This window comes from Lepidochelys kempii, chromosome 7, assembly GCF_965140285.1.
Source record: "Lepidochelys kempii isolate rLepKem1 chromosome 7, rLepKem1.hap1, whole genome shotgun sequence".
Classification (NCBI taxonomy): domain Eukaryota; kingdom Metazoa; phylum Chordata; order Testudines; family Cheloniidae; genus Lepidochelys; species Lepidochelys kempii.
This window is the reverse complement of record NC_136386.1, coordinates 55,865,194-55,892,456: the sequence shown is the minus strand read 5'-3', so window position 1 is coordinate 55,892,456 and position 27,263 is coordinate 55,865,194. Positions and strand designations below refer to the sequence as shown.

The 27,263-nt window shown below is 49.8% G+C and overlaps 2 protein-coding genes across 6 annotated transcripts; one reads left to right on the top strand and one right to left on the bottom strand.

Moving 5' to 3' along the window:
* The first annotated feature begins 392 nt into the window (after window positions 1-392).
* Window positions 393-7,370, top strand: FBXL15 (F-box and leucine rich repeat protein 15). Its single transcript, XM_073352931.2, has 4 exons — window positions 393-472; window positions 1,643-1,802; window positions 3,098-3,600; window positions 4,002-7,370. The coding sequence occupies exons 1-4, from the start codon at window positions 438-440 to the stop codon at window positions 4,189-4,191; spliced, it is 888 nt and encodes a 295-aa protein (XP_073209032.1). The 5' UTR covers window positions 393-437; the 3' UTR covers window positions 4,192-7,370.
* On the bottom strand, window positions 5,507-27,263 carry CUEDC2 (CUE domain containing 2). 5 transcript variants are annotated; one of them, XM_073352933.2, is made up of 10 exons: window positions 26,947-27,263; window positions 16,446-21,789; window positions 16,196-16,287; window positions 14,898-15,041; window positions 11,645-11,706; window positions 10,002-10,135; window positions 8,550-8,723; window positions 8,087-8,148; window positions 6,543-6,603; window positions 5,507-6,078 (listed from the first exon to the last, which is right to left on the bottom strand). In XM_073352933.2, the coding sequence occupies exons 3-10, from the start codon at window positions 16,267-16,269 to the stop codon at window positions 5,932-5,934; spliced, it is 858 nt and encodes a 285-aa protein (XP_073209034.1). In that variant the 5' UTR covers window positions 16,270-16,287; window positions 16,446-21,789; window positions 26,947-27,263; the 3' UTR covers window positions 5,507-5,931. The 5 variants fall into 5 exon arrangements, with proteins under 5 accessions (XP_073209034.1, XP_073209033.1, XP_073209037.1 ...); XM_073352932.2 differs by having other exon boundaries at window positions 16,196-19,668; window positions 21,602-21,789; XM_073352936.2 differs by having other exon boundaries at window positions 21,631-21,789.

Here is a 27,263-nt window from a genome sequence, read left to right as displayed (position 1 = left end):
TGGTCTTCCCTCCAACGCCTGGACCCCACTTTGCTAGGCAGGCTGCACTAGCCCCACGGGCCGAGGCACAAACAGTCTGCCCCCAAGCCCTGTGGACCGGGCTCAGCCCCGGGTGATCCGCCTCCAGACAGGCAGGCCTTGGAAAAGGGGCGGATTCAGTCCCCGCTGCCCCCGGGGCTGGACCCGCGCCCGCCCTAGACCGGATCGTTTTCTCCGGGTCGGCGGGTCCAGCCGGACAGAACACGCTGCAGGGACGGACGGTCGACGCTGTAGCGCTCGATTGAGTTGGTCTGTGGGAGGGGGCACCCGCATTTCCGCCCCGCTGAGCGGCCTGCCCGTGCATGACACGCTTAGCAGGCGCCCGGCGCCACTGACACGTCATCGCTGGGGGCGGGGTAAGCGAGCCGGCCGGCTGGCGAAGACGGGACCAGAGCCCCATGGAGCCGCCAGGGGAGACTCGGCCCTGCCCCAGGTACCGGCGGCAGCGTCCCCGGCAGACAGCAGGTGTCTCGGGCCAGAGCGGCCCCTGCCGTGGCGCTTTCGCCCTTGCATGGGAGCCCGCGCAGTGCTGCCGGCTCGCTCTCTGCGCGGGAGCCCGCCCGCCTGCCCTGGCCCGGGCCCCCCTCGCCGCGGCGCGGCGCGGCGGGCAGTGGGTCTTGCCTTACAGGTGCTGCGGGTGCCCCAGCCGCGGGCGGCGCCCTGCTCCATCACCCACCCCCGCCACGGCAGGCGCCCAGCCAGCTCGGTTTCCTCTGCAGGTGACGCGCTCCCTGTGGCTTTCCCTGGGTCGAAGGCTCAGCGATGAGAGGGGCAGCGGGGTAGGCGCTGCTGGCGCGGCCGGACTCGGGAGTGCGCGTTGTCCGGCTCTGGGTGGAAGGGACGCCCCAGCTACCTTCGCCGCTGCTGGAATTGGGTTGTAGAGAGGCCCTCGCAAGGGTAGCCGCCTGACAGCCATGCTGAGGCAGTTGCTCTCGCCCTGCCTTTTAAAGCATGGAAATCTAGTTACCGCTCCACATTTTAACATCCCTTTAGAAAAATGGACAGAACTTGAAGCAGAAAATGTGCCGCCCCCGTCCCCCCCGCCCCCGGGAGGCTGTTTCTGCTGTACAATGTGTTTCTTGTGCCCTCCGTGCCTCATCAGAGGGTGCTGGGCTCTGTTCTGCCGCAGTAGTGCCGGGGCCTGCATGACAGCCCCTCCCCCGCCATTTACATGTAACACTGGCTGCCTCCCCTGCTTGTTAGACCCATTGGAAGGATCGGGTGTGCGACAGAATAGGAGCTAAACAGACTGGCTGGATGCAGTTGGCCTCACGCTGCAACTTACTGTCCTCACTGTTGAGAGATTGCCTGTCCAGCAGCTGGGAATCAGGAGGCCTTTTTGACAGCCTGAAGGATGGAGGGCTTGACTGGAGTGGGAGCACGTCTGAGATCCTTGGGGAAGCTTCACAAGAGAGCAAATCCAGCCCCGAGCTGGGAGTCTGCTAAAAGCAGCCCTCTAGCAACTAGTTTCTCCTTCTGGCAGCTTGTTTTCTGGACATGCTGGTTGGCTGCTGCCCAGTCACTGTTGTGAAGCAGTTTGGGCTTTTATGAGAAACAGGGTCTAACTGGCTCCAGGGTTTACTTGCCTTTGCTTTTCCTTCAGGGGCCACCTCCTGGACTTGCCCTGGGAGGACATCCTGGTGCCACACATCCTCTGCCATCTGCCTCTGCGACAGCTCCTGAGCCTGCAGAGGGTCAGCAAGCCATTCCAGACTCTCATCCAGCTGTACCTGGCCAACATGCGCTGCTTTGACTCTAGCCAGGTATGGGAGAGTTCTGCACTTGGCGCTGGGGAGAGCTGTTACGTGTGGGAAGAACCTACAATGGGAAAGTCAGGCTAGGTAGGAGGGAGGAAGGCAAATCACAGTCAGAATATTTGCTCTGGTTAACATCCCCGGCCCCCATGCTTTCAGGGGCTGACAGGAATGATTCAAGTCTCAGCAGCGCACAGATTTGTTAATAATAGGCCATTAGGCTGACAGGAATGATGAAACCAGAAGCCCTTCCCATGGCCCTATCCAAGCACCAGCAGGGGGGAGCAGAGAGGCGCTAGGCTGGGAATGGGACAGACTCTCTGTTTTGCCCAGGTTTGGAGGCAGGTGGGAATGATGCATACAGCTGTGTGTGTGTGGAATATGATGTGTCTAGATGGGTCTGGCTCCTTGAGGCGGGGGGATGGGAATATGATGTGCGCAGGTATGTCCAGCCTTAGGGGCTGGAACTCACCAAGTCAAGCATTCTCCCAGCCCTACTGGGAAGGTGGTATGGGGAGGCTGCAGGGATGGCTCTTCCTGATGAGTAGGAAACACAGGAGACTGTAAGTTGGGCCTCAGTGAAGAGCTGGTCTACACACAAATCAGCACAGAAATAGTAAGAGGTGTATGTTAAACCAGTTACAAATCGAACCTGGGAAGTTATTTTAGTGCAAGTCTGAGTGAATACATTTATTATGGAATAGCAGTGGTTCAAGTGGATTTAGTTAAATTCAGTTTGTTACCAACTGCGGCTAAATTCACTTGAGCCGCAGTTGTTCAAAAGACGTGTGTTCACATGAGGACTTGCATAGCTTAGGAGAGATTAGATGGAAGGAGTGACTGGCTGGAAAAATTTAAAAAAAGAGCAAAATGGGCATTACTTGCCCTAGCACTGACTAAGAGGGGCAGGCCTGTCTGCAAGTATTTACAGCTGGAGAATGTAGAGAGGCAGGGATTTAGAAACAGAAGCAATTCAATGGCATTCAGAGGAGGTAACCTTGGATTGAACAGCTGGAATAACTTCTTGATGGCAAGAATTCTCGTACTGTGGAATGGTCTCCAAGGGAAGCTGTGGGAGCCCCATCCCTTGGGCCACTGAAGTGGAGAAGAAGCTGCAGGAAGTGCTGCAGCCCTGGTGAGGGGGTGGATTTGGTGACCTACCAAGTCTCCTCTGGCTCTTCGCTCTTTGATGTCTCTGGTGCAAGGAAGAGACTAGTGAGGGAGAGAATCTAAGAGCCAGAGAATCTAAGAGCCAGAGCAGTGTTGATACACTGGAGGTCTTGTTCTCTGTTCTCCCAATGCAGGTTGGTCCTCACCTCCCCAAAACTGCTTTCTGTAACCTTCTGAAAGACAACGAAGTTCTGCAACAGCTGGCGCTCCAGAACTGCTCTGATTGGCTGACTGACAAGGAGCTGCTTCCTGTGATTGGCCAGAACCACCACCTGCAGCAGATCCAGCTGAGCAGCTGCCTGCAGCTGAGCCGGCATGCCCTGGTGGCCATCTCACTGAGCTGCCCCCATGTGCGCAGTCTCTCCCTGGCTCACTGCGAGTGGGTGGACAGCCTCTCTCTGCGCAGCCTGGCTGACCACTGCAAGGGACTGGAGTCCGTGGACCTGACGGCCTGTCGCCAGCTGAAGGACGAAGCCATCTGCTACCTGGTGCAGAAGTGCAGCAGGCTGAAGTCCCTCTCTCTGGCTGTCAATGCCAATGTGGGTGACACGGCGGTGGAGGAGATTGCCAAGTGCTGCCCTGAGCTGGAGCACCTGGACCTCACCGGGTGTCTGCGGGTCAAGAATGAGTCCATTAGGTACCAAGTTTGTTTAACTGTGCATGCAGGATGGGGGCCCTCCGTGGGGGGCGGCGGGGGGAGATCAGAGAGAAAGAAGGGAGGCTGGGTCTCTTCCTTGCTCGCTTCTGTGGTGCTGGGTGCAGTGGCAGCTCTGGGCTGCTGGGGAGGCTGCTGGCAGGCACTGGAGGACAGCGTAGATACTAGATGTAACGGATGGGGGCTTGGCTACAGTAAGCTCTCTGGAATGCCATGGAGAGGGATCAGGATTGAGCTGATCACCAGATTACCATCTCCTGCGTGTGCTCTATGCCCAGGCAAGGCCCTCCTCCCATGGGTACGGTGTGTCACCTTCCAGTAACAGTGCAGGAGGGTGCTGGGAGCAGCAGCTGTTGCCTCCAGCCTGCGCTCTCTCTTGGCAGGGTCCTGGCCGAGTACTGCACCAAGCTGCGCTCGCTGAAGGTGAAACACTGTCATAAGGTGGCCGAGTCCAGCCTGAGCATCCTCCGTGGCCGTGGGGTGGAGCTGGACGTGGAGCTGCCGCTGCAGAGGGCCCTCGTTCTCCTGCAGGATGGGGTTGGATTTGCCCCCTTCATTAACCTTCAGATCTAGAGGAGGGGGACGGCTGCTGCTGCTGCTGAGGCGGGAGAGAGCGCCCAGCTGGCCTCTGCTTCCTGGAGGGTGCTGTAAGAAATTGCTGCTGAGACACTCAGAGGGAGCAGTCAGTCCCATCAGTGTGGCTGGTCCTGATAGGGCTCTCTGACCTCCCTCTACCCCCCGCCACCTTGGTGCTCTTTAGCCACGGCTGTGTTTGTAACAGGGCTCCCGCATTGCCTCCTGGGGGGAGCGGCAGCACTTTGCAGTGGTGTGAAAAGTGAGAGGCGCTCTCAGCAACGCCGTGGTGCTGAACACACCCTGGCTGGGCCAGGTCAGCTGGTAAACAGGATATATTATTTAAGCAATATTTAAAATCTCGAAGTCCAGCGTGCTGGGCATCGGCTTTACAGAGAACAAGATGCTGTGCAGGGACTATGGCCGTGGACTGGCTGCAGAACTGTTGAATAAACCAGACCAGCTCTGCCCTATCGAAGGGGAAGTGCTGAGCTCTCCTCCCAGCCAGGACAGGGCTTGCTGAGCTGGGGGGGAGGGAGTCTCAGTGATAGCTACAGCGCACTGGAACGACCTTGTCAGAAACCGGCGGGCCATCTCCCAACAGCAGTGGCACAGGCTAGTCACCCTGACCAGGCAGCTGTGGGTCTGGGCAGCTTCGTACCCGGGGCAGCTAGCCTGTACCACCACTTGCTGCGTGTGCTACTCGAGCTACGCTGCTGTTTTTAGCACCTGGCTCGATGAGAGCTGGGAATCACAGCCCTAGCTCCAAGCGTGGGCTGGAGGAGAAAGCGACACTAGCCCTGGAGTGCGGGGGGCCTGATTCCCAAGTGCTAGGGCAGGGAGAAGAGCAAGGCCCCTGGGGGTTCTGTACAGCAGGGGGCAGATACCACTTACTGCTGGGGAACTCAGTTCACATCTGAGTTTGGTCAGAAGTGTAGCAAGCCTTCATCCTGGGCTGTGTCCCCTGCTCATCACAGGGCTGGTGGCTGCCACTCAGGTTCCAGCCCTGAAATAGCAGGGCTCTGGAGGGGTGTCCTCAGCTGCTGGCCCTATTGGGCTGCTGCAGAGCCATCAGGAAGTGTGCTGGCAGAGATGTGGGGAGCTCACAATACCAGGCCTAGTTTCTAACCTAAGCCCTTACAATCACTGTGCATTCAACACGCTGAAGGAGCTGCAGGTAGCCAGTCTACAGGCACCATCTCATGCCTCGGGCGGGGGTGCGGCAGAGACAGAAAGATGCAGCTTAAGCCTCCAACCAACCGTGAGGGGCTGCAGGTGCGCGACCCTTCCCAGGAGCAAATGTACTCTGGCTGAATTCCACACTAATTCACACCATCTTTACTAACAGTCACGATCAACAGAAACACCATTGCACACACATTTAAAAAGACAGCTGTGAACTGCACTAGCCACACATTAGCTATAAAAAATCCCCATGCAAGGAATGGCAGAGAGGTCCAGGACACACATCAGCTGTGTTAGTCAAATTTGCCATAGTGACGGCTGGCTCCTGGCTGCGGAGGGACAGTTTGGAAGGTTACACAAACAGCGTTGCTGAACAGGCTTCTCTGGGACATCATGCTATAATTAGAGGCTGACAGCAGCATGCTGGCTCCTAGTGGTAGGTTAGTTCCAGTCCGAGGAGTATAGAAGGCCCCTCTCATCCTTCCTGCCTCCCTGGTCTGTCCCTCCATGCCTCAGCCAGCAAGACAGAGGAAGATGCCTTGCAGGGAATGTCCGTCAGTGGAATTTGTATTTCTTGGCTGGCTTGAGGCTGATGTAAGTTCTCTTCATCTCCTCGCTCTCTGGCTTCTTAATGTCTTTGTACCTTTCTCCCTTTGTACTCACCACCTGGTTGTCAATGTAGCGGATCAGTTTCTTGGGAGCCTAGGAAGGAAGTGAAATTGATGTGAAGTGGAAAGTGATGGGAGCCCTGGGTGCGTCTGCAGGGTAGGCTTGGGTGTGTCTTCGGGGCAGGTGGAATTAGCATCAACTGAAAGCATTAGGTTCGGTGTCTCACACGTTCTTTAAGAGCAGGACTAGCTGATCTCAGCGGCTGGAGAACACTGCGTGAGTCTTGGTTAAATAACTGGTAGGAAAGCAAGATGGAGCCATGGGGGTATACATACACCCCCGTGGGGAAGCACAGCATTAGGCTGAAGTGGTAAACAGTGACAGCTCCTGCTGCCAGTCTTACACCTCTCTTGGCTGGACCAGTTCCCCCTTCCTTCCAGCCAAAGGCTCTGTGAATGGGGCTTTAACTGTGGCAGATTCACCCTGCTGCCAACCTGTAGTTAGACCCTGCTATAGCCAAAGACTCTCATAGCCATACCGACCGTGGCTCTCCTCACCTCCTTTGGCGGCACCGGCCTGTGTGTTTTCTGGTCCTCCTCGCTGTCCACCATCATGTATCTGAAACACAGTCAGGGATTAGTGAAAGCTGCAACACACACAACACTATCATGGGCTACTCACATCCCATTTCCTTATCCCCCGCCCCATTTTCAGTGTGACCTCAACACCTGCTGCACTCCACTTCCAGCTGGAACACTGGGGATGAGCCCAGGACTAACAGTGGGAGGGAGGAGGTACTACAGCGTCAGAGGTGCTATCCTCTCAATGGGTGGGATCTGCACAGCCAGCTAAAGGACCCTGAAGCGACGTCCCAGGCCATGTGAAGTGTACCTGAAGGCAGCCTGGCTACATGGTTTGCTCAAATAGGCCCAGATCCTCCAAGATATTTAAGTGCCTAGCTCCTAAATGGCAGTTAGGCACCTAAATATCTTGGAGGATCTGGGGCCATAATCCTTGCCCTGTCAAGAGTTGCTTGGAGGTGGAAGAGGCAAGTTCTGGTCTATTTTAGGAAGCAGGTTTGCTACTTTCCAATCTCTGTGGGCAGGCAGCATCTACGATATGTTCTGAGCACCACGCAGCTGAAGGACTCGACTGAGATGCACAGCGGTGGGTTCCTGGTAGCACAGTGCTGAAGTGGCTGCATCTCTCATTTCAGAGATGACTTCCCTTCAAAACTTCATGCCCTTTGCTAAAGGGTTTTGTTTGAGGGGTAAAGTGTCACCTCGCTCCATGTTTGACTGATGCACAGGTACGTGCTCACTGCACTGATGAGTTCTTTACTCCCTTTTGCCACTCTAGAGCCAATACAACTATGTGTCAGCACAGCCAGCCTTGGTCTTTTGTCCCTGAGCTAGGATAGCTGCTCCTGTGTATTTCCAGCTAGAAGACTGCTCTCGCTCACTGTGCTTGAGTTGTGTTGTAAGGACCTTGGCAAAGCCACCATTAAAGTGAGGTTAGCATATGTGACTAAATGGCACCTTTTTACTCAACACAGCTGCTCCCTCGCGATCACAGCAAGCCTGTGTCAGATCAGCTGGAGCTAGGTTAGCCCTTGGGAGACAGTACTACTCTGGGAGAGTGAGCTGGGTTCCGTTCTGCCTTGCTCACACCCGCCAGCTGAATTCCAGCTGTCACTTATCACTGGCGGTGACATAGGGAAGCAGAAAGAACCAGTCTGGAGGGGCAGATCCCAGCTGGGCAGGTGCAGGCTGCAGCTTCAGCACTTACAGATAGTGGCTTTAGGCTCGTCTGAGCCAGACGTGGTTGTAAGAATCAAGAGGGAAACCCCGAGCAGAGTTCACATCCCTTCTCTGACTGGACCTGCATTTTGAGATTAGCCATGGCCCAGGCATGCCAGGATCCTCCCCTTACCAATGGCCCAACTGCAGAGTGGCACACACCAAAGCTCTCGGATAGGTCACTTTGGCAGGGTAGCCTGGGTGGGCAAGTTCCATTTGTGACTATTTCCCCAAGCCCCTCATCAGAGCCCGTTCTTGCCACTAACAAGGACATGAGCAGATCCTCGCTGCTTGGTACTTACTTCTGTAAGATAAATTGTTTGAGGTCGTCTTGTTTGGGCACTCGGCAGGGCCTTGCTGTCTCCTGGGATTAGAGAGTAGGAAAGGATGTGCGTGAGCTACAAAGTCATCAGCTGTCCAGTTCCATCCTGTTAGCTAGTCCCCGTGTGGAGAAGCTACCCCGGATGCTGGCCAGTCAGCGTTAGGGGAGAATGCGTGGGGCACAACCTCTCTCGTAGCAGCCCAGCAGGCTGGACAGCCTGTACCTGGAATCCCTGGGGAAGGAGCCAGCTCAGTGGGATCTCACTGCTCTGCTCACAGGGTGAGGACCTGCTGGCCTCTTCCATTTGCTATGGGGACATGGAAGATCCCCACAGCCACTTTCAGAGGTAATGAACTATGTTTCATCTTGGTGTGATGCCCTGCTGTATTTGTGGACACCGGTTCCTCCAGTCCCCCCCGGTGCTGCTGCCAGGGCCACAATACCTTCACGTTCGCACCCCCTGGGCCAGGTTCCACCTTCTCCTCCACCAGTAATTGCACCGCCTCGTCCAGATTTCCCAGTGCCATGGTTAGTGCCTTCTGAGCCTGGCTGAGGGTGCAGGCTGGGAACATCTCCAGGAGCAGCTCCACCCCGTCCTTCGGGTCACCTTCTGCTCCCTGGTCAGGGTAAGACAGACCTGGGCTGACTCTGGAGGGCAGCAAAGGGCTGGGCACTTTCGGCCAGGAAAATTGGTTTCCGGTAAGCCAGATATTTTTCCGCAGAACCAAGTCTCCTCACACGGGCAGGTGCAAACCTCATCCCTGAAGCTGGGGAGCTAGTTATAGGCTTAGCTCTTTGGAGGCTCTGCCCTCACACACAGCAGCAAGGAGTCTGGATACTATTGGCCTACTTCTTGCCAGCAGATTAGCAGTCCCCCAAGGTAGGTCTTCTGGGTGTCGGCTCATTTGCCTACTGTGATGCTGCACATCCACCCCCTGAGAGATTCTGGGAACTGGCCCATTTACCTGTAGCCCTGACAACTGGCACTCCCACCGTGTGGTGTCGCAGCAAATGGGGGCGGGGAGGGGTTTAAGCACAGCATGCTACTATGGCAGCAGAGACGCTGAAGTGCAGTAACGACAGTTTCTATAAAGCAAGTGGTAAATGGTGACAATCACCGAGCAAGACGAGGGCATCAGTATGAATGTTCTTGCCTCAGTGCAGGGGGAAAGAGCAGGGATGGGACCAGGTGTGCAGGGAAGTGCTCACAGTGGGAATACCAGCTGAGCAATGCTCTTCTACAGCTGGAGCATGGCTGATGGGCCCTGGAGAGTAAACGCTGGCTTGTCCCTGAATTGCACAGAGGGGACGGAGGTGATCCAGCACTGTACAAACATTAGGAACAAGTTCTGCAAACTCTTTCTTCAGGAACCACGGCACCCACCACTGAAATGCAGCCACCTGTCAGGTGGAAAGGGGAAGCTGTACAATGGTTTAGAACAGGAAATGGAGAATGTAAGAAATTAAAACTTGGGAGGGGATTTAGGGATGCAGAATTTAGCAGTCAGAGTCGATATTTGGCTTTTGTGAAAAGTCCCGTGGGATCTTTAATTACAAGCAGGCAGATGCTCTGCTACCTCCCGTCCAGAAAGTAGCACAGTGTCCCCCAGCTGCAGGACTGGTTCAGTGCTGATTCAGAGGGAAGAGCACGAGCTGTGGAGTTGCCCACACCACTTCTGGCAACCTTTGAGTTTTCCTGGAAGGTTTCCCCTCCCAGTACTGACAAGACCCTGCTCATCATATCACAAGCTGAGGTCACATCTTGAGATAATATTGCTTCCGGCCACCCGCACCACATAGACACCTACAGAGCCAGATTATGTCCAGCCCTGTATGGTAACCTGTGGCATGCAACTCTGTCCTGTGTCTAGTTCTCTATGGCAACAACCCAGTACCTGAGCCATGGCTCCCTCTGCTGGTATATGCAGCCTCCCCTCATCAGAAGCTCCTGCCCCCTGCTCATCGCTGTGGTTCAGCTCTTCAGCAGGGGCACTGCTCGCACTCTCTGCAGCCTTTTGGCAAACCTTTCCTTAAAGACACAGTGCATATTTATTTGTGAACAACCCTGTAAAGGTTACAGCTACCTATAGCTTTCGTTATGGGAAGGACAAGGTTGCTACTGTGCTGCATGCCAGCACTAATTCCTTTCTCCATGATTGGTTTCCAGCCAATGCTCTCCTACTACTGCCAATCAGATATGGCTGCCACCTTGTTCATACAGCCTGCAGTGGGGCAGAGTTAAGGTTGTTTGGGTGCCTTAACTGTGTGTTTCCAGACCTTAATATGTTTGGATTTCTTTTATCTGACACCTTGATCTTTTAAATGAATTTCTGGGGTTTGTATTGCTGGGGTTGGGATAAATTACACCATCCCTGTAGAGTGTTTTATTAAGTGACCGGTACATACTCTCAGTTGTTGTCTGGGAATTAATTTACATATAGGCAAGGCTCCTGCATGGTGTGAGGCCCAGTGTGCAATGTGGTCAGGCTGCTTTGATGAAGCCAGCATTGTACTGGGGGTATGTGTGTGGAAGATGGTTAATGTACCAGATTGAGAATCAGGATCCCTGGCTTCTTTTCTCCCAGCTCTAACACAGACTCTCTGTGTGTAATAAGAGGAAGTCATTTAGAGGGTATATGCCTCAGTTTCCCCATCTGTAAAGTGGGGATGATGCTTCTCCGCGCATGTGAGGCACCCTGAGATTGTAGCTTGAAGGGTGCTGCAGCCATGCTATGTATTATTGTTACACTATCAGTAGGCTGCTCCCCAGTATGCATGATAAGGGCGGGGCAGTCTGCTCTATTATGTGGGGCCTTTTGGCTCCAGAAAAGATGCCAGTGAGGCTTCGGTTGTACAAAATCTGGCCCCTCTGCCGCGATGGGTCTCACCCCTCATCCAGCAATTCCTGCAGCCAGCCACTAACTCCTGGGTGGGTTAGAGCAGTTCCTTTAGAAAGGCATCCCATCTCAATTTACAGACGCCAATGACAGAGAATCCAGCTGACTCTCTCAGGCTAAGTATCATGTACAAGAGACTGTCTGGGTTTGCAACCCTTGAGCCATGCTGCTAACAGGAATGCAGAGAGAAATCCCCAACTTACTGGCGTTGGAAGGAGGATTTGACCTGGTCTGTCCAATCCCGTTTCCAAACTATACACAAGACCCCTCTATATACCTCAGGAGCAATAGTCCTGTAGAGGGAACCTTCCCCTTACTCTGCATTCACTTTATATGTGGTTGGGATCACCAGCAACCCCAGGGATGTGTTCAAGTGGGTTTCCCCCCCAAATGCCTCTAGTTCAGCCACAAACAAGCGCATTCCAACCTACCAGCCCTCCCACATGCTCCTGTCAAGACTGACTTAATCTGGTTAGAAGTCAAGCGATTCAGAGTCCCTGTGAGACTCTCCTAAATATCCCAGCTTAAATGGCAAGATCATGCATTGTTCTGTGATGCTCCCCATCCCTCAGAGAAACTTAAGACTAAAACCACATCCTTGATTCATCTCTGCATGCCTGAGCGTCCACCGTGCAACTTACCTTTGTTGCGAGCTTCACTGAGCCTTTCTGAGAGGGCAAACATCATTTCACAAATGTTCCCGCTGCAAGAGACAGTCGCAGTGTGAATGGCATAGGGAGCACAAGCTTCTCCTGCTGATCTAGGTACCAACAAGTCCCCCGCCCTGAAATCACTGTATAGTGTCCCCCACACACTAGGCAGAAGTTGAGAGAGTCACTAACAGCAGACAGCTGCTTCTGGAATTCTACACTGAGCACATGCAACTCAGTCTATGCAAAACAACCATATTGCTGAGCCACCGATCTAGAAAGATGGACCCTGTAAAGCCAGTGTATGCAGCAGGCTAGTGCCATAGTAAATCCAGTACAACAAACTGGGATCTCAGAAGACCTGGGGCCGGCTTGCAATCTGTACTGCTATTCGTCATCATGTACCCAAGTAAAGGCAAGACCCCGTACACGACTGCATAGTTTTGGGACCAGAAGATCCTTTAACCAAAGCACTGAGCTGCTTGATGCAACAACTGTATGTAAGGGAGTAGCACTGTATGTAAGGGAGCAGTATGACTGCTCAGAGCTCCGGTACGAAACTGCAGAAAAACCTGAGTGTCTCTGGATTAAGTTTAGAAGTGTGTGCAACAAGAGTGATGTAGTGGTGGGAGTCTGCTATAGACCACCGGACCAGGGGGATGAGGTGGATGAGGCTTTCTTCCGGCAGCTCACGGAAGCTACTAGATCGCATGCCCTGATTCTCATGGGTGACTTTAATTTTCCTGATATCTGCTGGGAGAGCAATACAGCGGTGCATAGACAATCCAGGAAGTTTTTGGAAAGCGTAGGGGACAATTTCCTGGCGCAAGTGCTAGAGGAGCCAACTAGGGGGGGTGCTTTTCTTGACCTGCAGCTCACAAACCGGGTAGAATTAGTGGGGGAAGCAAAAGTGGATGGGAATCTGGGAGGCAGTGACCATGAGTTGGTTGAGTTCAGGATCCTGACGCAGGGAACAAAGGTAAGCAGCAGGATACGGACCCTGGACTTCAGGAAAGCAGACTTCGACTCCCTCAGGGAACGGATGGCCAGGATCCCCTGGGGGACTAACTTGAAGGGGAAAGGAGTCCAGAAGAGCTGGCTGTATTTCAAGGAATCCCTGTTGAGGTTACAGGGACAAACCATCCCGATGAGTCGAAAGAATAGTAAATATGGCAGGCGACCAACTTGGCTTAATGGTGAAATCCTAGCGGATCTTAAACATAAAAAAGAAGCTTACAAGAAGTGGAAGGTTGGACATATGACCAGGGAAGAGTATAAAAATATTGCTCGGGCATGTAGGAATGTTATCAGGAGGGCCAAATCGCACCTGGAGCTGCAGCTAGCCAGAGATGTCAAGAGTAACAAGAAGGGTTTCTTCAGGTATGTTGGCAACAAGAAGAAAGCCAAGGAATGTGTGGGCCCCTTACTGAATGAGGGAGGCAACCTAGTGACAGAGGATGTGGAAAAAGCTAATGTACTCAATGCTTTTTTTGCCTCTGTTTTCACTAACAAGGTCAGCTCCCAGACTGCTGCGCTGGGCATCACAAAATGCGGAAGAGATGGCCAGCCCTCTGTGGAGATAGAGGCGGTTAGGGACTATTTAGAAAAGCTGGACGTGCACAAGTCCATGGGGCCGGACGAGTTGCATCCGAGAGTGCTGAAGGAATTGGCGGCTGTGATTGCAGAGCCACTGGCCATTATCTTTGAAAACTCGTGGCGAACCGGGGAAGTCCCGGATGACTGGAAAAAGGCTAATGTAGTGCCAATCTTTAAAAAAGGGAAGAAGGAAGATCCTGGGAACTACAGGCCAGTCAGCCTCACCTCAGTCCCTGGAAAAATCATGGAGCAGGTCCTCAAAGAATCAATCCTGAAGCACTTGCATGAGAGGAAAGTGATCAGGAACAGCCAGCATGGATTCACCAAGGGAAGGTCATGCCTGACTAATCTAATCGCCTTTTATGATGAGATTACTGGTTCTGTGGATGAAGGGAAAGCAGTGGATGTATTGTTTCTTGACTTTAGCAAAGCTTTTGACACGGTCTCCCATAGTATTCTTGTCAGCAAGTTAAGGAAGTATGGGCTGGATGAATGCACCATAAGGTGGGTAGAAAGCTGGCTAAATTGTCGGGCTCAACGGGTAGTGATCAATGGCTCCATGTCTAGTTGGCAGCCGGTATCAAGTGGAGTGCCCCAGGGGTCGGTCCTGGGGCCGGTTTTATTCAATATCTTCATAAATGATCTGGAGGATGGTGTGGATTGCACTCTCAGCAAATTTGCGGATGATACTAAACTGGGAGGAGTGGTAGATACGCTGGAGGGGAGGGATAGGATACAGAAGGACCTAGACCAATTGGAAGATTGGGCCAAAAGGAATCTGATGAGGTTCAATAAGGATAAGTGCAGGGTCCTGCACTTAGGACGGAAGAACCCAATGCACAGCTACAGACTAGGGACCGAATGGCTAGGCAGCAGTTCTGCAGAAAAGGACCTAGGGGTGACAGTGGACGAGAAGCTGGATATGAGTCAGCAGTGTGCCCTTGTTGCCAAGAAGGCCAATGGCATTTTGGGATGTATAAGTAGGGGCATAGCGAGCAGATCGAGGGACGTGATCGTTCCCCTCTATTCGACATTGGTGAGGCCTCATCTGGAGTACTGTGTCCAGTTTTGGGCCCCACACTTCAAGAAGGATGTGGATAAATTGGAGAGAGTCCAGCGAAGGGCAACAAAAATGATTAGGGGACTGGAACACATGAGTTATGAGGAGAGGCTGAGGGAGCTGGGATTGTTTAGCCTGCAGAAGAGAAGAATGAGGGGGGATTTGATAGCTGCTTTCAACTACCTGAAAGGGGGTTCCAAAGAGGATGGCTCTAGACTGTTCTCAATGGTAGCAGATGACAGAACGAGGAGTAATGGTCTCAAGTTGCAGTGGGGGAGGTTTAGATTGGATATTAGGAAAAACTTTTTCACTAAGAGGGTGGTGAAACACTGGAATGCGTTACCTAGGGAGGTGGTAGAATCTCCTTCCTTAGAGGTTTTTAAGGTCAGGCTTGACAAAGCCCTGGCTGGGATGATTTAACTGGGAATTGGTCCTGCTTTGAGCAGGGGGTTGGACTAGATGACCTTCTGGGGTCCCTTCCAACCCTGATATTCTATGATTCTATGAACTGAGCTCTGTGGTACTAAGACACTTAGACCCAGTTCTTGAAGCGTGGCATGTATGTCCTAGATGATTAGAGGCACACACCTGTTGATTTCTGCAAAGCCAGGGATATACGCCTCCATCATTTCCACAAACGTGTCCATATCAAAGTTCTCCTCGGACGACTCTGGTGAGCCTAGTTCTTCCAGGACACTAGCGATGTAGGAGAAGAAGACTTCATCCATCCCGCTGGAGACAAGGAGAATGCAAGCTTAGGGAGTTGAGCTAACAGGTATTCACCCCCCTAGTGCCCTTCCACGTAGTGCAGCTGCAGTCACAGGACCCACTTAGCCAGCTTCCTGTGCTGTGATTGGATCAAATCTCACAAATGAAGGCACATAGGACCTGGTCAATAGTTGTAGGGCAGATTTTCAGGGATAATCTGAGGTGCTGCAGAAAATGACTTGTGCAGTTTAATTTGTGACCATTTTCCTTCCCAGTCAGCACTAAAGTAATACCCCAGTACACTGCTGGGGGAGGGAGGACAGTACTGTTGGAGTTACAATGTCTGAGCAAGGTCCTGAGCATTTGTGACAATGTTAATTCTGGTATTCTGGGCAGATTCCAAGGGTAATTGTACTCTGTAGATAGAATTTCAGGTTAACAATCTACTGGATGTAGTACTCTTCTTCACTTCCTGTCCTAAGCCTGCATACGGCTGCCACTTACCGCAAAACAGCCACTGCATTCCAACCTAGAGATGGCTGCATTTCATTAGTGGGCAAAGTTCTTGTTAATATAAACTGTGTACTGGTATATCAGTCTGCTGTTTGAAAAGCACTTCGGGGTGCCTTTAAGATGATAGGAGCTAGCTAGATCTGTGTTGTTGCATAAGACATTAATAACCTTATTCCTTAGTTTCACTGGAAGCTACTAAATGGTAACACTATTAGGCTATGGCTACACTGACACTTTACAGCACCGCAACTTTCTTGCTCAGGGGTGTGAAAAAACACCCCCCCTGAGCGCAGCAAGTTACAGTGCTGTAAAGCGCCAGTGTAAACAGTGCCCCAGCGCTGGGAGCCACGCTCCCAGTGCTCTAAGCTAATCCCCTCGTGGAGATGGAGTACCAGGAACGCTGGGAGAGCTCTCCCCCTGTGCTGGTGCGTGGCCACACTCGCTCTTCAAAGCGCTCCCGCAGCAGCGCTTTGAAGTTTCAAGTGTAGCCAAGTTACAGATGGCGCGAGGGCTCTAGCAGACTTTGGACAAATTACATGCGTCCCTGAGATCTGGATTGAGGGGCAGCAGAATACAATAAATGGAGGTTAGAATATCAGACCTGGAGTTTAATAAAAGGGGCAACTAATAGAAAGTCCAAATTAAAAAGACGAGCTGGAACATACCTGAGATCAGCATCAGGGATGTGGGACTGGATGAAGCATGTCAGAGAGTCTCGAATGATTCTTTCAAGATCCATGTCTCTTTAAATGGGTTTCTTTAAGTGGGGGGGGGGAAAAACATATAATTTCAGAAGCAAAAATGAGACCAAAACATTCACATTCACAACACCTCCATGTAGGCTCATGCAATCAGAACAATTCATGAACTCCACTGGTCCGGCATATTGGCCTGGGGAACTGTCGTAGGAGTTACCTGCAGTATGAGGAGCCACCAGAGATATCAGCCCAACACAGTCAGACCACTCTTGTGTTTCACAGCTTCTCTCTGCTACTGGTGTCAAAGGCTTTCACAAGTGCAGAGTAAAGCTCCCTCGCTCAGCAGGTGTAGTACAGCTAGAAATCCTAACACGTGTCAAGCTGCAGAGTTGCGGAATCAGATGGCAGGATGGACTCCAATGAAGGAAGGCTTCAGGTGTTGCTTGCTCACTGAGGGTGAAGACGGATCTTCCAGCTAACAGTGTTTTCAGTGATGCCTGGCTTTGTAAATGGGTGGGAGACAGGATAGTGCCTTTCAGTGAAAGGGCAGCCTATCGCGGCTTTCACAAGGGAATACCAGGCAGGGCACAGCCAACCAGTCTGCCAGCCAAAATATCAAAGGTCTCCCAGTCAGGCAGGGCAGCGCCAGCAGAATCCTGCACAAACAGGAGCCCATTGTTGTGCTTTTTGAAGGAGCTGTTCTGTAGGTGAATGTGACCACAATGGGAACATTTGATAACAGTAACTGAGCAGGGGCGTTCTAAGGATCACAGACCTCCCACGCAAGCAAGGGCAGGACTGCACTGTCCACCCACTCTCTCTCTGCTAGCAGCAGAGTCCAGTCTGAACCCGCTGGAGAGATGCTATCCCACGGGCTGTCTCACTCATAACTTCCCTCTTGAGGTACATGTCAGCTGACAGCACAGCAAGGAACCTTTCACTGCAAGGAACCTTTCACTGCAGGGCTGAGTTACATACACAGACACAGACGCCTACTTGAGGACGGATCACGATTCCTGGTGAGCGACGTGGGCATGACCCCAAAGAGCTTACAATCTACAGGCATGATCACACTTCCAGCACGCATCAGTGGCGAACCTCCCTTCATTGGGAGCAGGACCAAACCCTAAATTAGGCAGCACAGGCCTCTAGGAGAGCAACCCTGTGAGGTGCTGAGCACCAGCTCCGATGGGAATCATGGCTGCACACATCTCCTAAGAGAGGACTTTACCAGAGCTAACCAGATACAAACAGCTACCCGATTGTGCTCAACACTGGGTTCCAGGGCCCCTGTGGGGAACCGCACTTCCAGCCAGGTTATAAGCTTTGTTTTCATGTGTGAATACAGTTTTGGAGCCCGCCCCCCTCCCTTGGCCAGAGAACAGCAGGGCTCCTGTGTATTCTGCAAGAGCCATCTGGAATTTATCTCCAGACACAGAACCCCCTGCACCAGCGCACTGAACACCAGACTGTGGCGCCCCATTGGCAGGTACTCTGTTGATTATGCCAGGGTTTAGAACCGATCACAGCAGCATTCTGTGCTCAGCGGAGCAGGGAGCAGAGTAAACAACTCTGGCAAATGGGAGAGATTCATAGACTCCAAGACCACTGTGATCATTTAGCCTGCCTTCCTGCATAGCACAGGCCAGAGTGCTAAACTAGAGCAGATCTTTTGGATAAACACCAAACCTTGATTTAAAAGTGGTCAGTGATGGAGAATTCACCATGACCATGGGAAGTTATTCCAAGGGCTAATTACCCTCACTGTTAAAAATTTACACCTTCTTTCCAATCTGAATTTGTCTAGCTTCAACTTCCAGCACTGGATCATGTTCGACCTTTGGCTACTAGACTGAAAAGCCCTCTCTTATCAAATTTTTGTTCCCCACTTAGGTACAGCGGACCCTCGCTAGAACGCGCGTCTATATAATGCGAATTTGCATGGAACATGGTCGCGGCTATGGATCCCAAATTTAATTACTTTAATTGCAATTAATTTTAACGCGGTCCCCGCACATGGATCCCAAATCCTGCATTCTAGTGAGGGTCCGGTGTACTTACAGACTGTGACCCAGTCACTCCATATCCTTCTCTTTCTTAAACTAAATGGGTTGTGGGATGCAGGGAAGAACGTCTACACTCCTCCTGGTGGACAGAACTTCACAGCAGCTGGACCCAGGCTACACTACTCACTATCAGCTGGAATAAGAACCACCACTAATTTCAATTTCTTAAGAGCTAAAGACCAAACCCACTTGTTCTCCCAAGCTCTTCTGCAACTCCAGCGTTCTGCCAGTATTCCCATTTTTCTAAATTTAATAGTTAAAAGACCCCTCCCCTCCCTGACTCTTTCCCATAGGTAAGTAATAATGAGGTATCATTGACATCATTCTTCTTTGGAGGTGCTCGAAAGCTCACAGTGAGGGGCATCAAAAAGGGAACCTAGATAAATAACATACCTGCAAAAAACAACAGAAGAAGGAAGACATCTCCAGCAAGACAAATGTATTATTATTATTAACCAAAAAGGCTTCTTTACAGTAATCGCAACACGAACATTTTCATTTCATAGCATTGCAATAAAACAAAAGCAAGGAAGTATCCTAATAAGAGCTCTCCAACATGAAGGCCTAGCCACATGCCACCCCTATTTGTGTCTATTTGTTGCACGGCTTTTCCATTTCGGCTTAGGACGACTCTTTGCTAGTAATTTTCTTGCTTCTGCAAATGTCATATCCTTCCAGTGTGGAAGCTGACCATAAACAAACACCTCTTTGCTGCCCATGTGTTTTTTTTTTTTAAATGAATCATATCTTCTTAGTTGACTGGCAAAAATCAGTTTGCCATCCTCAACCTTGCAGCTTATATCCACTGAAGAGCAAGCTAGATTCTCTTCTGCCTCAAGCATCATCAACCCATTTACTAGCAAAATTCTGACTTCAGAATCTCATTGTTGGGGAGACTGTACTAAGCAGCAGTTCTGCAGATGCCAAGCCCAACCTGCAATCGCTGGTCACTAGCAAATTCCCTGAGCTTGCAAGTCCAAGAAAGGTCATTAGCCTTTACAGAAAGCCTGGATGGCCAATAAATATAGAGCACTGGGGATGTCCTTTTTACAGTCACTACTGGTAGGGAGAGAGTTCATCACCCTCTTACTCAGACCCATCATGACATTCTGCTGGTAGGAGAAGAGATTTTCATCATTTCTGTGAGGCTGGCCAATACTGCTATGGGAGAGAACTGTAACAATAAAATGTAACAATAACCATAACAATAACTTTTTCTGACAACCCAATTTACTGAACAATAGAGCACAGCCCACCACATCAAAGGCACTTCTGCGAGGTCCATAAATTAGTTGCTAGTAATTTATTCTGATCAATAGAACTGGCAAAGTCACTTGTCTCCTTAATCAACAGCACTTGCAGGGGAGCATCAGACTGGGAGGAAAGGAAGAGAAGGATAAATAAATCAGCAACTGGAGTATTGCAGCTCAGACCAACTACTAACTGATCATTTACAATCCCTTTCCCAAACCTTTGACAATTCCTGAGAAGATGTCGGTTTGTAATGATTTTGTCCTACAGAATTACCCAGGTTGGTTTCCAAACAAAGGGAATTTCCAACGTTTATGGTAGGTAGACAGACAGACATTAGAAAGAAGCTTCAGTCAATGTGCATAGAGTCCTTCTCAGCTTTCTCAGAATGACTATTTTAGCATCTCCCCAAACTTCATTTTTACCTCCAGATTTAAGATTTTGTTCTCAGAGAAACCCACCTTTAACAGGCTTCTGAAGAAAGGAAACCCTTTTGTGATAAATTCATGAGACATTCCATGCCAAACGGGGGATGGGCAGAGTTTGGATAATCTGGGTGCTTTTCAATGAGTTCTCCATAGCCCTCAACTTCCCTGCCACAGAGGAAAATGGCAAACAGAAGTGAAGAACGTCTCAGACCAACTAACAAAATACTCCTTTTTCTACACCTTTCAATGCGCAGACATTGGTTAGGCCTCAACTTCCCTGTGATGGTAGTCATTATCATTTTACAGATGGGGAAGCCAAGTCATCAAGTAGTAAAGTGACTCGACCAAGTTCATTCATGATGTCAGGCAGAACTGGGAACCAGAACCCAGGTCTCCTGACTCCCAGGTCATTAGCAGATCCCAAACTGAATGCAGAGCATCCATCTCAGCAGAAGACATCAAAGAAATTTGTAAGGAAGCATTAGTTCTTGGATCATCCTCATAGCAAGATGGTTTTTAAATGACAGGCCTGACAACTTAAGTAACTGAGTTAGCTCCATGGCTAGGTCTCCACCACTGCCAGATGCCTGGGCCCAGTAGGACTAGCTGCTCCAGCATTGGAGTCCATTCTTTTCCAACTCACAGGAGTCTGGAAATCACTACTTTAGTAAACTCAACAGATTAATCTAGTCAAAGCAACGGCCTTATGGGATTCTGCCTTTTGAAGTTTGGAGGTCATCTCAGCTTCTTATTAGTTGAAGGCCGATAAACTAGTCGATTCGCTCTATGTAACTAGCATTCTCTCTATGAAACCCCTCTGGAGAGGGGCATGATAGGATAAGGCTGCCTCTCGGATGAGCAGCGTGTGATTTCAGCGGCCTTGCAGGAGGCTAGTTTCCGTTGCTGGAGAGAAATGGGGGTTACAGAGTCAGGCATAGTGTGATGGGTGTGTTTATATGTGCATGTTCTTATCTACACGAGTCTGGTTATTCTTAAACTGTGCACAAGCAATTCCAGGAACCCCAGTTTGGTCACCCTCGGCTGCTGCCTTAGTGACTATTCCCCCACATCTCCAACCATCCTCCCAGCTGCTGGAAACTTCCCTTACTGGCTGATCCAGCATTCGCCACTCTAGAACTAGAAGGCCAGCAGCAGATTCTCCCATAGCAGATTCATCACACTGCCCTCTGCTGACCTGTTATAGCTCAGTGGATTCATTATACTATCCTCAGATGCAATGTCAAGAGCAGAGCAGTCCTAGCTCATGTGATCAGAAGAGACAATACTCCATCAGTTATTTTATTAGCAAATAGGGAGATGACGAAAGTATGTCCGTTCCACAGGCTCCCACGCCCCATTTAGTGGACAGAAAAACATCTGGTTTCAGAATATTATGTATGGGCGGGAGAGGGCCAATTGGCTTAGTCTCTTAATTATAAGTCTCAGAATGACATGTCAACAGGATAGTATTTTACCATATCCATCAACAAGAGCCATATTTAGATAAACCTATTCATTACAAAGCCAAGCCATTATATTCAAACTGCAAAGATGTGTTTTTAATTTAAAGGCTGTAAGACCACAAGCATTGAGCCCTCAGAAAAATGAAAGAGGACAAGCACACCTACCAACCCAGGCACCTGCCTCTGAGACACACCTCCTTCTAAGGTACACAGACCATCCAGAATTTCTCTTCCAGTGAAACAGGACCTTGTATCTCAGACCTGTCCTTCCCTTTCACGTGGCACATTCATCTGGAATGATTGTGAAGTCTGAAGGCTCTGCTGCCTATCAGATTTAGTTTGTAGTTATTCTCCTGAAATAGAGAAAACTAAATAAAAATCCATGGAAAAATATTTGGAAACTGATTCTTCAAGATCAAACTAATCCTTGCAAATTTTGTTTTGTGTTATCGAAGTTTCAGAATGCCTTACCTCAGGACAGCAGAAAGGTCTTTGGTGCCGTACCTTCTTCTGTTTATGACGTGAGAGGATTAACTGCGGGCTCTGTTACCAGATCTCATCTTTTAAGCAGAGTTTTGCAGGGGATGAGTTTTATAATGCAGTTTATAATCCCCTAAAGGCAGGGGAAATAATTTTCCCCAGGGCGCAAACACAATTGTACTGAAATGATGCTATCATTCTTTCAAGCCTCCAGCCTCAACTGCAGTGTGGATTTTAACATAACCACCTCTTTGGTGGGTGTTAGCTGGCTCAGCTCTCTATGCAGAACTCCTTAATTATTTTTCACCATTATAAAATGGGCCTGAGAACTCTTCCTAGCTTCCTATCCAAAAACATAGCTCTTCTTTCATGCATAGCCAAGAAATGGCATTGCTGTCATTCTGCCTTGATTGGTTCTTTTAGAAGAAGTGATTGTGTCATCCCCTTGCTGTGGTTACAACCTTATAGTTTTACACTGTCAGAGCTGAAGATCTCAGGCCACTGGAATTCCTTGTCATCTTTTGGAGGGTCTTATAAAATAAAACCCAACCTATTTAAGTGCTAACAGTGTGCTCAGGGGAGCTTACTATCTGAATACAGGTATCCTGGCAGGATGGGTTCAAGTTGCCATATTGGATGGACGGCTTATTTGGTTTCCACAAAACTCATTTGGTCAGAGCTATTTCTCAAACTGGGCTGAGAGAAAAGTGGTGTCATTTAGAAAAAGGTGTGAAGGGACTACTTGAAAATCTATTCCTTTCTCTATCAAATACCTTTGCTCACTGTGTTCTTGATGCTATGGTTCAATAGGTTATTACACCATCCTAAATATCTCAGGGTTTATCTACAAAGCAGTAGCTGTGCACAGGCTAGCCTACCTGAGCTAGCCTGAATCCAGCTAGCATGGGTAACAATAGCAGTGAAAGACAGCACAGCGTGGGCTCCAACACAGGTAGTGCAGGCCCGGCACAGATAAGCCCGTACTGCATGGTCTCCATTGCTATCGTTACCCACACCAGCTGGATTCAAGCTCACTCATGCACAGCTTTTCCTGTATAGACATACCCATAAACTGTCATGGTCAGTGCTACCCACATCCGTTCTCTGCTGTACCTACATGAACAGAAGGAGTTTTCCCTCCCCCTTACATGACCTACATGCTGGGTCTTTGCAATGGAGCTCCAGAAAACACTCTCCTATAGTTGTGGTATGATTATCATGGTACAGTACTAATGGAAATATCTAGTTTCATTTTATCCTGGAAACTTCTTGACTAACACACACATTCTGGAGGTGGAATTATCCCCAAATTCTGATTTTTTTCCAGTTTCTCTTAGTACCGGTTACTTTAGGGGTAGCAGGCCCATGAGTCTGTTGCTGGACTACAAGAATTTCACTTACAGGCAGGACAAAAATGTTCTCTCACATACAACACACCTTTTTTTTCCTGCTGGTGCAGAGATCCATGCCAAAGCTAGAGCCCTTTATATTAACTAGAGAGCTAAAGATGGCACATCTACAATTGTATAAATTATTTAAGCTTCATCTTTCAAATATCTCTGCTCTGGAAACATAGGATCAAATCCCAGTGGAAGCTTCTTATCTTTTATCCTGCTGTAGTAGATACACTGAGTCCCATGCACTTTACAGCCTGTGGATCTTTCAGATGAGACCTTAAAAAAAAACAAAAAACAAAAAACAACCCAAACAAGCCTTGTCTGCTCTACATGAACATTAAAGATCCTCCAGCATTTTTTGTAAGGATAGATGCTGTGATGAGCCCTACAGAGTGGGCTGGAGTCTTGCTGAAACTAAAGGGCAAAAGCTGCCCTTCAATGGAACAACAACAGGCATTAGAGACAGCAGCTATATTTTCCTCTTTTGTTCTTTTTTCCCCCCTTCTTGTGCATTGCCTGTCTTAAAACAAACAACTCCTCCCAAAACCTAACCAACCAAAACGAAAAAAGGAACATTTTTCAACAACAGCTCCCTAGCTACAATCCAACAGCAAACCGACTCACACTGTTCTCCCCCCCCACCCCCGGAACTTTCAATACAAGCAACAGACTCTAACAAACAATTTACTCTCTGAAACACTTTGTTAAACTTAAAAGAAAACTTTCCACAATGAATAGCCTCCAGGATATTTAGAGTTCCAGTATTTTAATGATTATGCTTTGGTTTTTGTTGTTCTGTGCATAACAAGCGTCTGAAGGACTTTTATGGTGTGGTTGCTATGGGAGAGCCGGTCAGGGTTCTTGTACACGTAACACAATTAACTGTATAGTGTTGCAACAGTAAAATCAGGCTTCTATCAACAACCCAATACCCTCCAGCCTGATACTTCTAATTAATACAACACACAGTACATTTGTCAATGGCCAGAATTTTCCCTCCCCTCCTATTGTCACACAGCATGCTGTGCATTGGATAGCTGCAACTCTCCTCTCCAGAGATGGCTGCACTTCAGTAGTGCTGTATGTATACAGAGGCCTATCTTGCAGCCCTTACCTAGGCAAAGCTCACATTTACATGAATGGTAGTTTTGCCTGAGTAAGGACTACAGGATCATAGCTAGGCTTTGTAAGGCCTTTTGGTACCTGTTGTATAGTCAGCAGTTCATTCTAGGACTGTTTAGCCCAAGCCAAGAATTAGGAAGACCTAGTGTGGGAAGCACAGAATGTGTAGTTTAGGAGCAAGAGACAAGGAATCTATGTAGTAGTCTAAAAGAATTTCCTTTATATTAATTATGATTTTTCTTCTCTATTGCAAAGGACACTACAATATCCTTCAGGATGAAAGGTACTATATAAATGTAAAATATTAAGCTGAATATGTTAATAGGCGTAGTAGCCTTGGAATTTTGTGGCAACATTTCTCAAGTTCTACATTTCTGTGGTGTTTGCTTGAAAAACCATAGAATTGGAGGACTGGACAGGACCTTGAGTGTATAATAAATACAACAAAATCCTATTCCTAACCAGCAAAAGGAGCTGTGATCTCAGCTATAGCTATGAAACATTACTTGTGTGTCTTATTAAAGCAGTAAGACACCAGAGGATGGAGGCTGAACTGTGCCATCACAGCACCTTTGCATTTTCAGCATGGGCCTCAAAAGCAAAGTATTAAACCACCCGAATAATAGGTTGATTGTTAAAAACAGTCCTGAGCTGTAATCCCAGTTCTGACACAGACTGGCTGTGTGACCTTGGGAAAGTCATTTAATCTCTTTGATTCAGTTTCCCCTTGTGTAACATGGGGATAATGTTCAGTTACCTACCTCACAAGGAGTTATGAGGATTAGCTAATGTTTATAAAACACTTTGAACAAGTGCTAATAAGTGTTGTTATGTTGTCATCTCAGCGTGACACACAACATGGAGTACCTTATTTCCTCATTTAATGCTGTTTTAAAAAGTAAGTTGTTTAAATAGCAGGTTTCAGAGTAACAGCCGTGTTAGTCTGTATTCGCAAAAAGAAAAGGAGTACTTGTGGCACCTTAGAGACTATCCAATTTATTTGAGCATAAGCTTTCGTGAGCTGTAGCTCATAAATTGGTTAGTCTCTAAGGTGCCACTAGTACTCCTTTTCTTTTTTTAAATAGCAGCTATCTCCATACATCTGGGTGCTACAAAAACAAACTGGGACAAGAAAAAAGCAAATATTGTACCTAAAGTTAAACTAATCATAACTTTTGTAATGAATTTGCTACAGCTGTGTCACTTTTCAAGACCCCCTGTCCCATTTGCTTTTATAGTATGTTAGCCAAGAGGCCAGGAGCATGAACAAGAACTCTAGATAGTTGTATAATTGTAAGTCAGGAGACTTCGAATATCACAATCCCACTATTATTAAGTGTCTGGAAGTCAAACTAAAATACAAAAATCTAGAGTTTAACTCCCCCATCTCACACACGTCTTCCCAGATCCATTACCAAGAAACCCAAGCTATCACCAGCAAAAGAAAAAAAACAACAACACAAACATGGAAGAGGATTGAAGACAAAGGCACATTTGATTTTTATTATAGTTGGATATATTTTTTTTGTAAATGTCATGTGACAGCTGTCAAATAAAACCACACACAAAAGCAAGCAGGGCTATACAGTTCTCTCAGGGCTTGGCAGACTGGTGTGATGTTATGGGAACCTCTGCAGCTGCGTGTGTACACAGTCCCCACCAAGGGGAATTGGGAACCATGGAGATAGAACCACATCAAGGAGTCTTGGGGATGCAGGCAGCATTTTAGTGGTCAGAGTCAGGACTGGGCTGTGTTTCTGGCTCTGCCACTGACTTGCTACATTGCCCTTGCTAGGTCAGGAGGGGGACAGGTTTTCAGCAAGCAACCCCTATCCTGAATGCTGCCATTTTTAGATGTCTAAATTTAGACACTTTGAGGCTGATTTTCAGAAGGGCCCGGCTCAGCAGTCACAGCTCCACAGTTCCTAATGACTTTGGCTGAATTCTCAGCATTTCTAGAAGTCGGGCAACCCAAAAAACGAAGGCACCCAAAATCAGAGGCTGCTTAGATGTGGCCTTGGTCTCAGTACACCTTTGATCTGCAGAGAAAGGTACCGTGCGGATGCCGTCAGCTATGCCAGCGCGGCCCCACGGGCGAATCCCGCACCCCGTGGATGGCGCTATGGCCTGGCCATTCCACACGTGTCTGTGGGTGTCTGACACGCGGTCTGACCCGGGCGCTCCGGCCTGGCTGCCGGGTCCAAGGAAGGCACTCGGACCTGGCACTTCGCCCCCACACGGCGCTTCTGCTGCCCCCGCCACTCCCTGCAGCCCCCGGCCCCCGTGGGCGGCTCTGGGCGGGCGCTCATTGCACGCGGGTGGCTGGGGCACAAGGGCCGGCCCCCCAAGCTGCACCCAGGGGCCCCTGTGGACAGACACACGGACGCGCTCCCGCCGCCCCCCGGGACAGACACACGGACGCGCTCCCGCCGCCCCCCGGGAGCCCAGCCGGGCAGACGCAGGCGGCTGGGGAACGCGGCCACAGACAGGCGGGCGGGGGAGGGGCGTCACCTGGCCTCCTGCGCGTCCCCGCCGCGGCCTCGCGCTGCCTCCGGGCCAGGTCCCGCGCAGTCAGGTTGAAAGCAACAGCTGACTCCCTCCGCCATAGAGTTGGGAGCGGGAGGCTAGAGCAGCTCCCGCCCAGCCGGGCTCCTGCGCCGCCATCTTTATTGTGGGCAGGAGGGACTTTCCAAGCCGGCTGCAGAGGCTTTGTACAGTCGAGCTAGGGCGCCTGGCTGTCCCCTGTCGCTGCTTGGCCTGGAGCCAATGGGGCCACCCCTGCCACGCGCCCCAGTGCTCCTCCCACCACCTGTGCCCCCGCAGTCCCC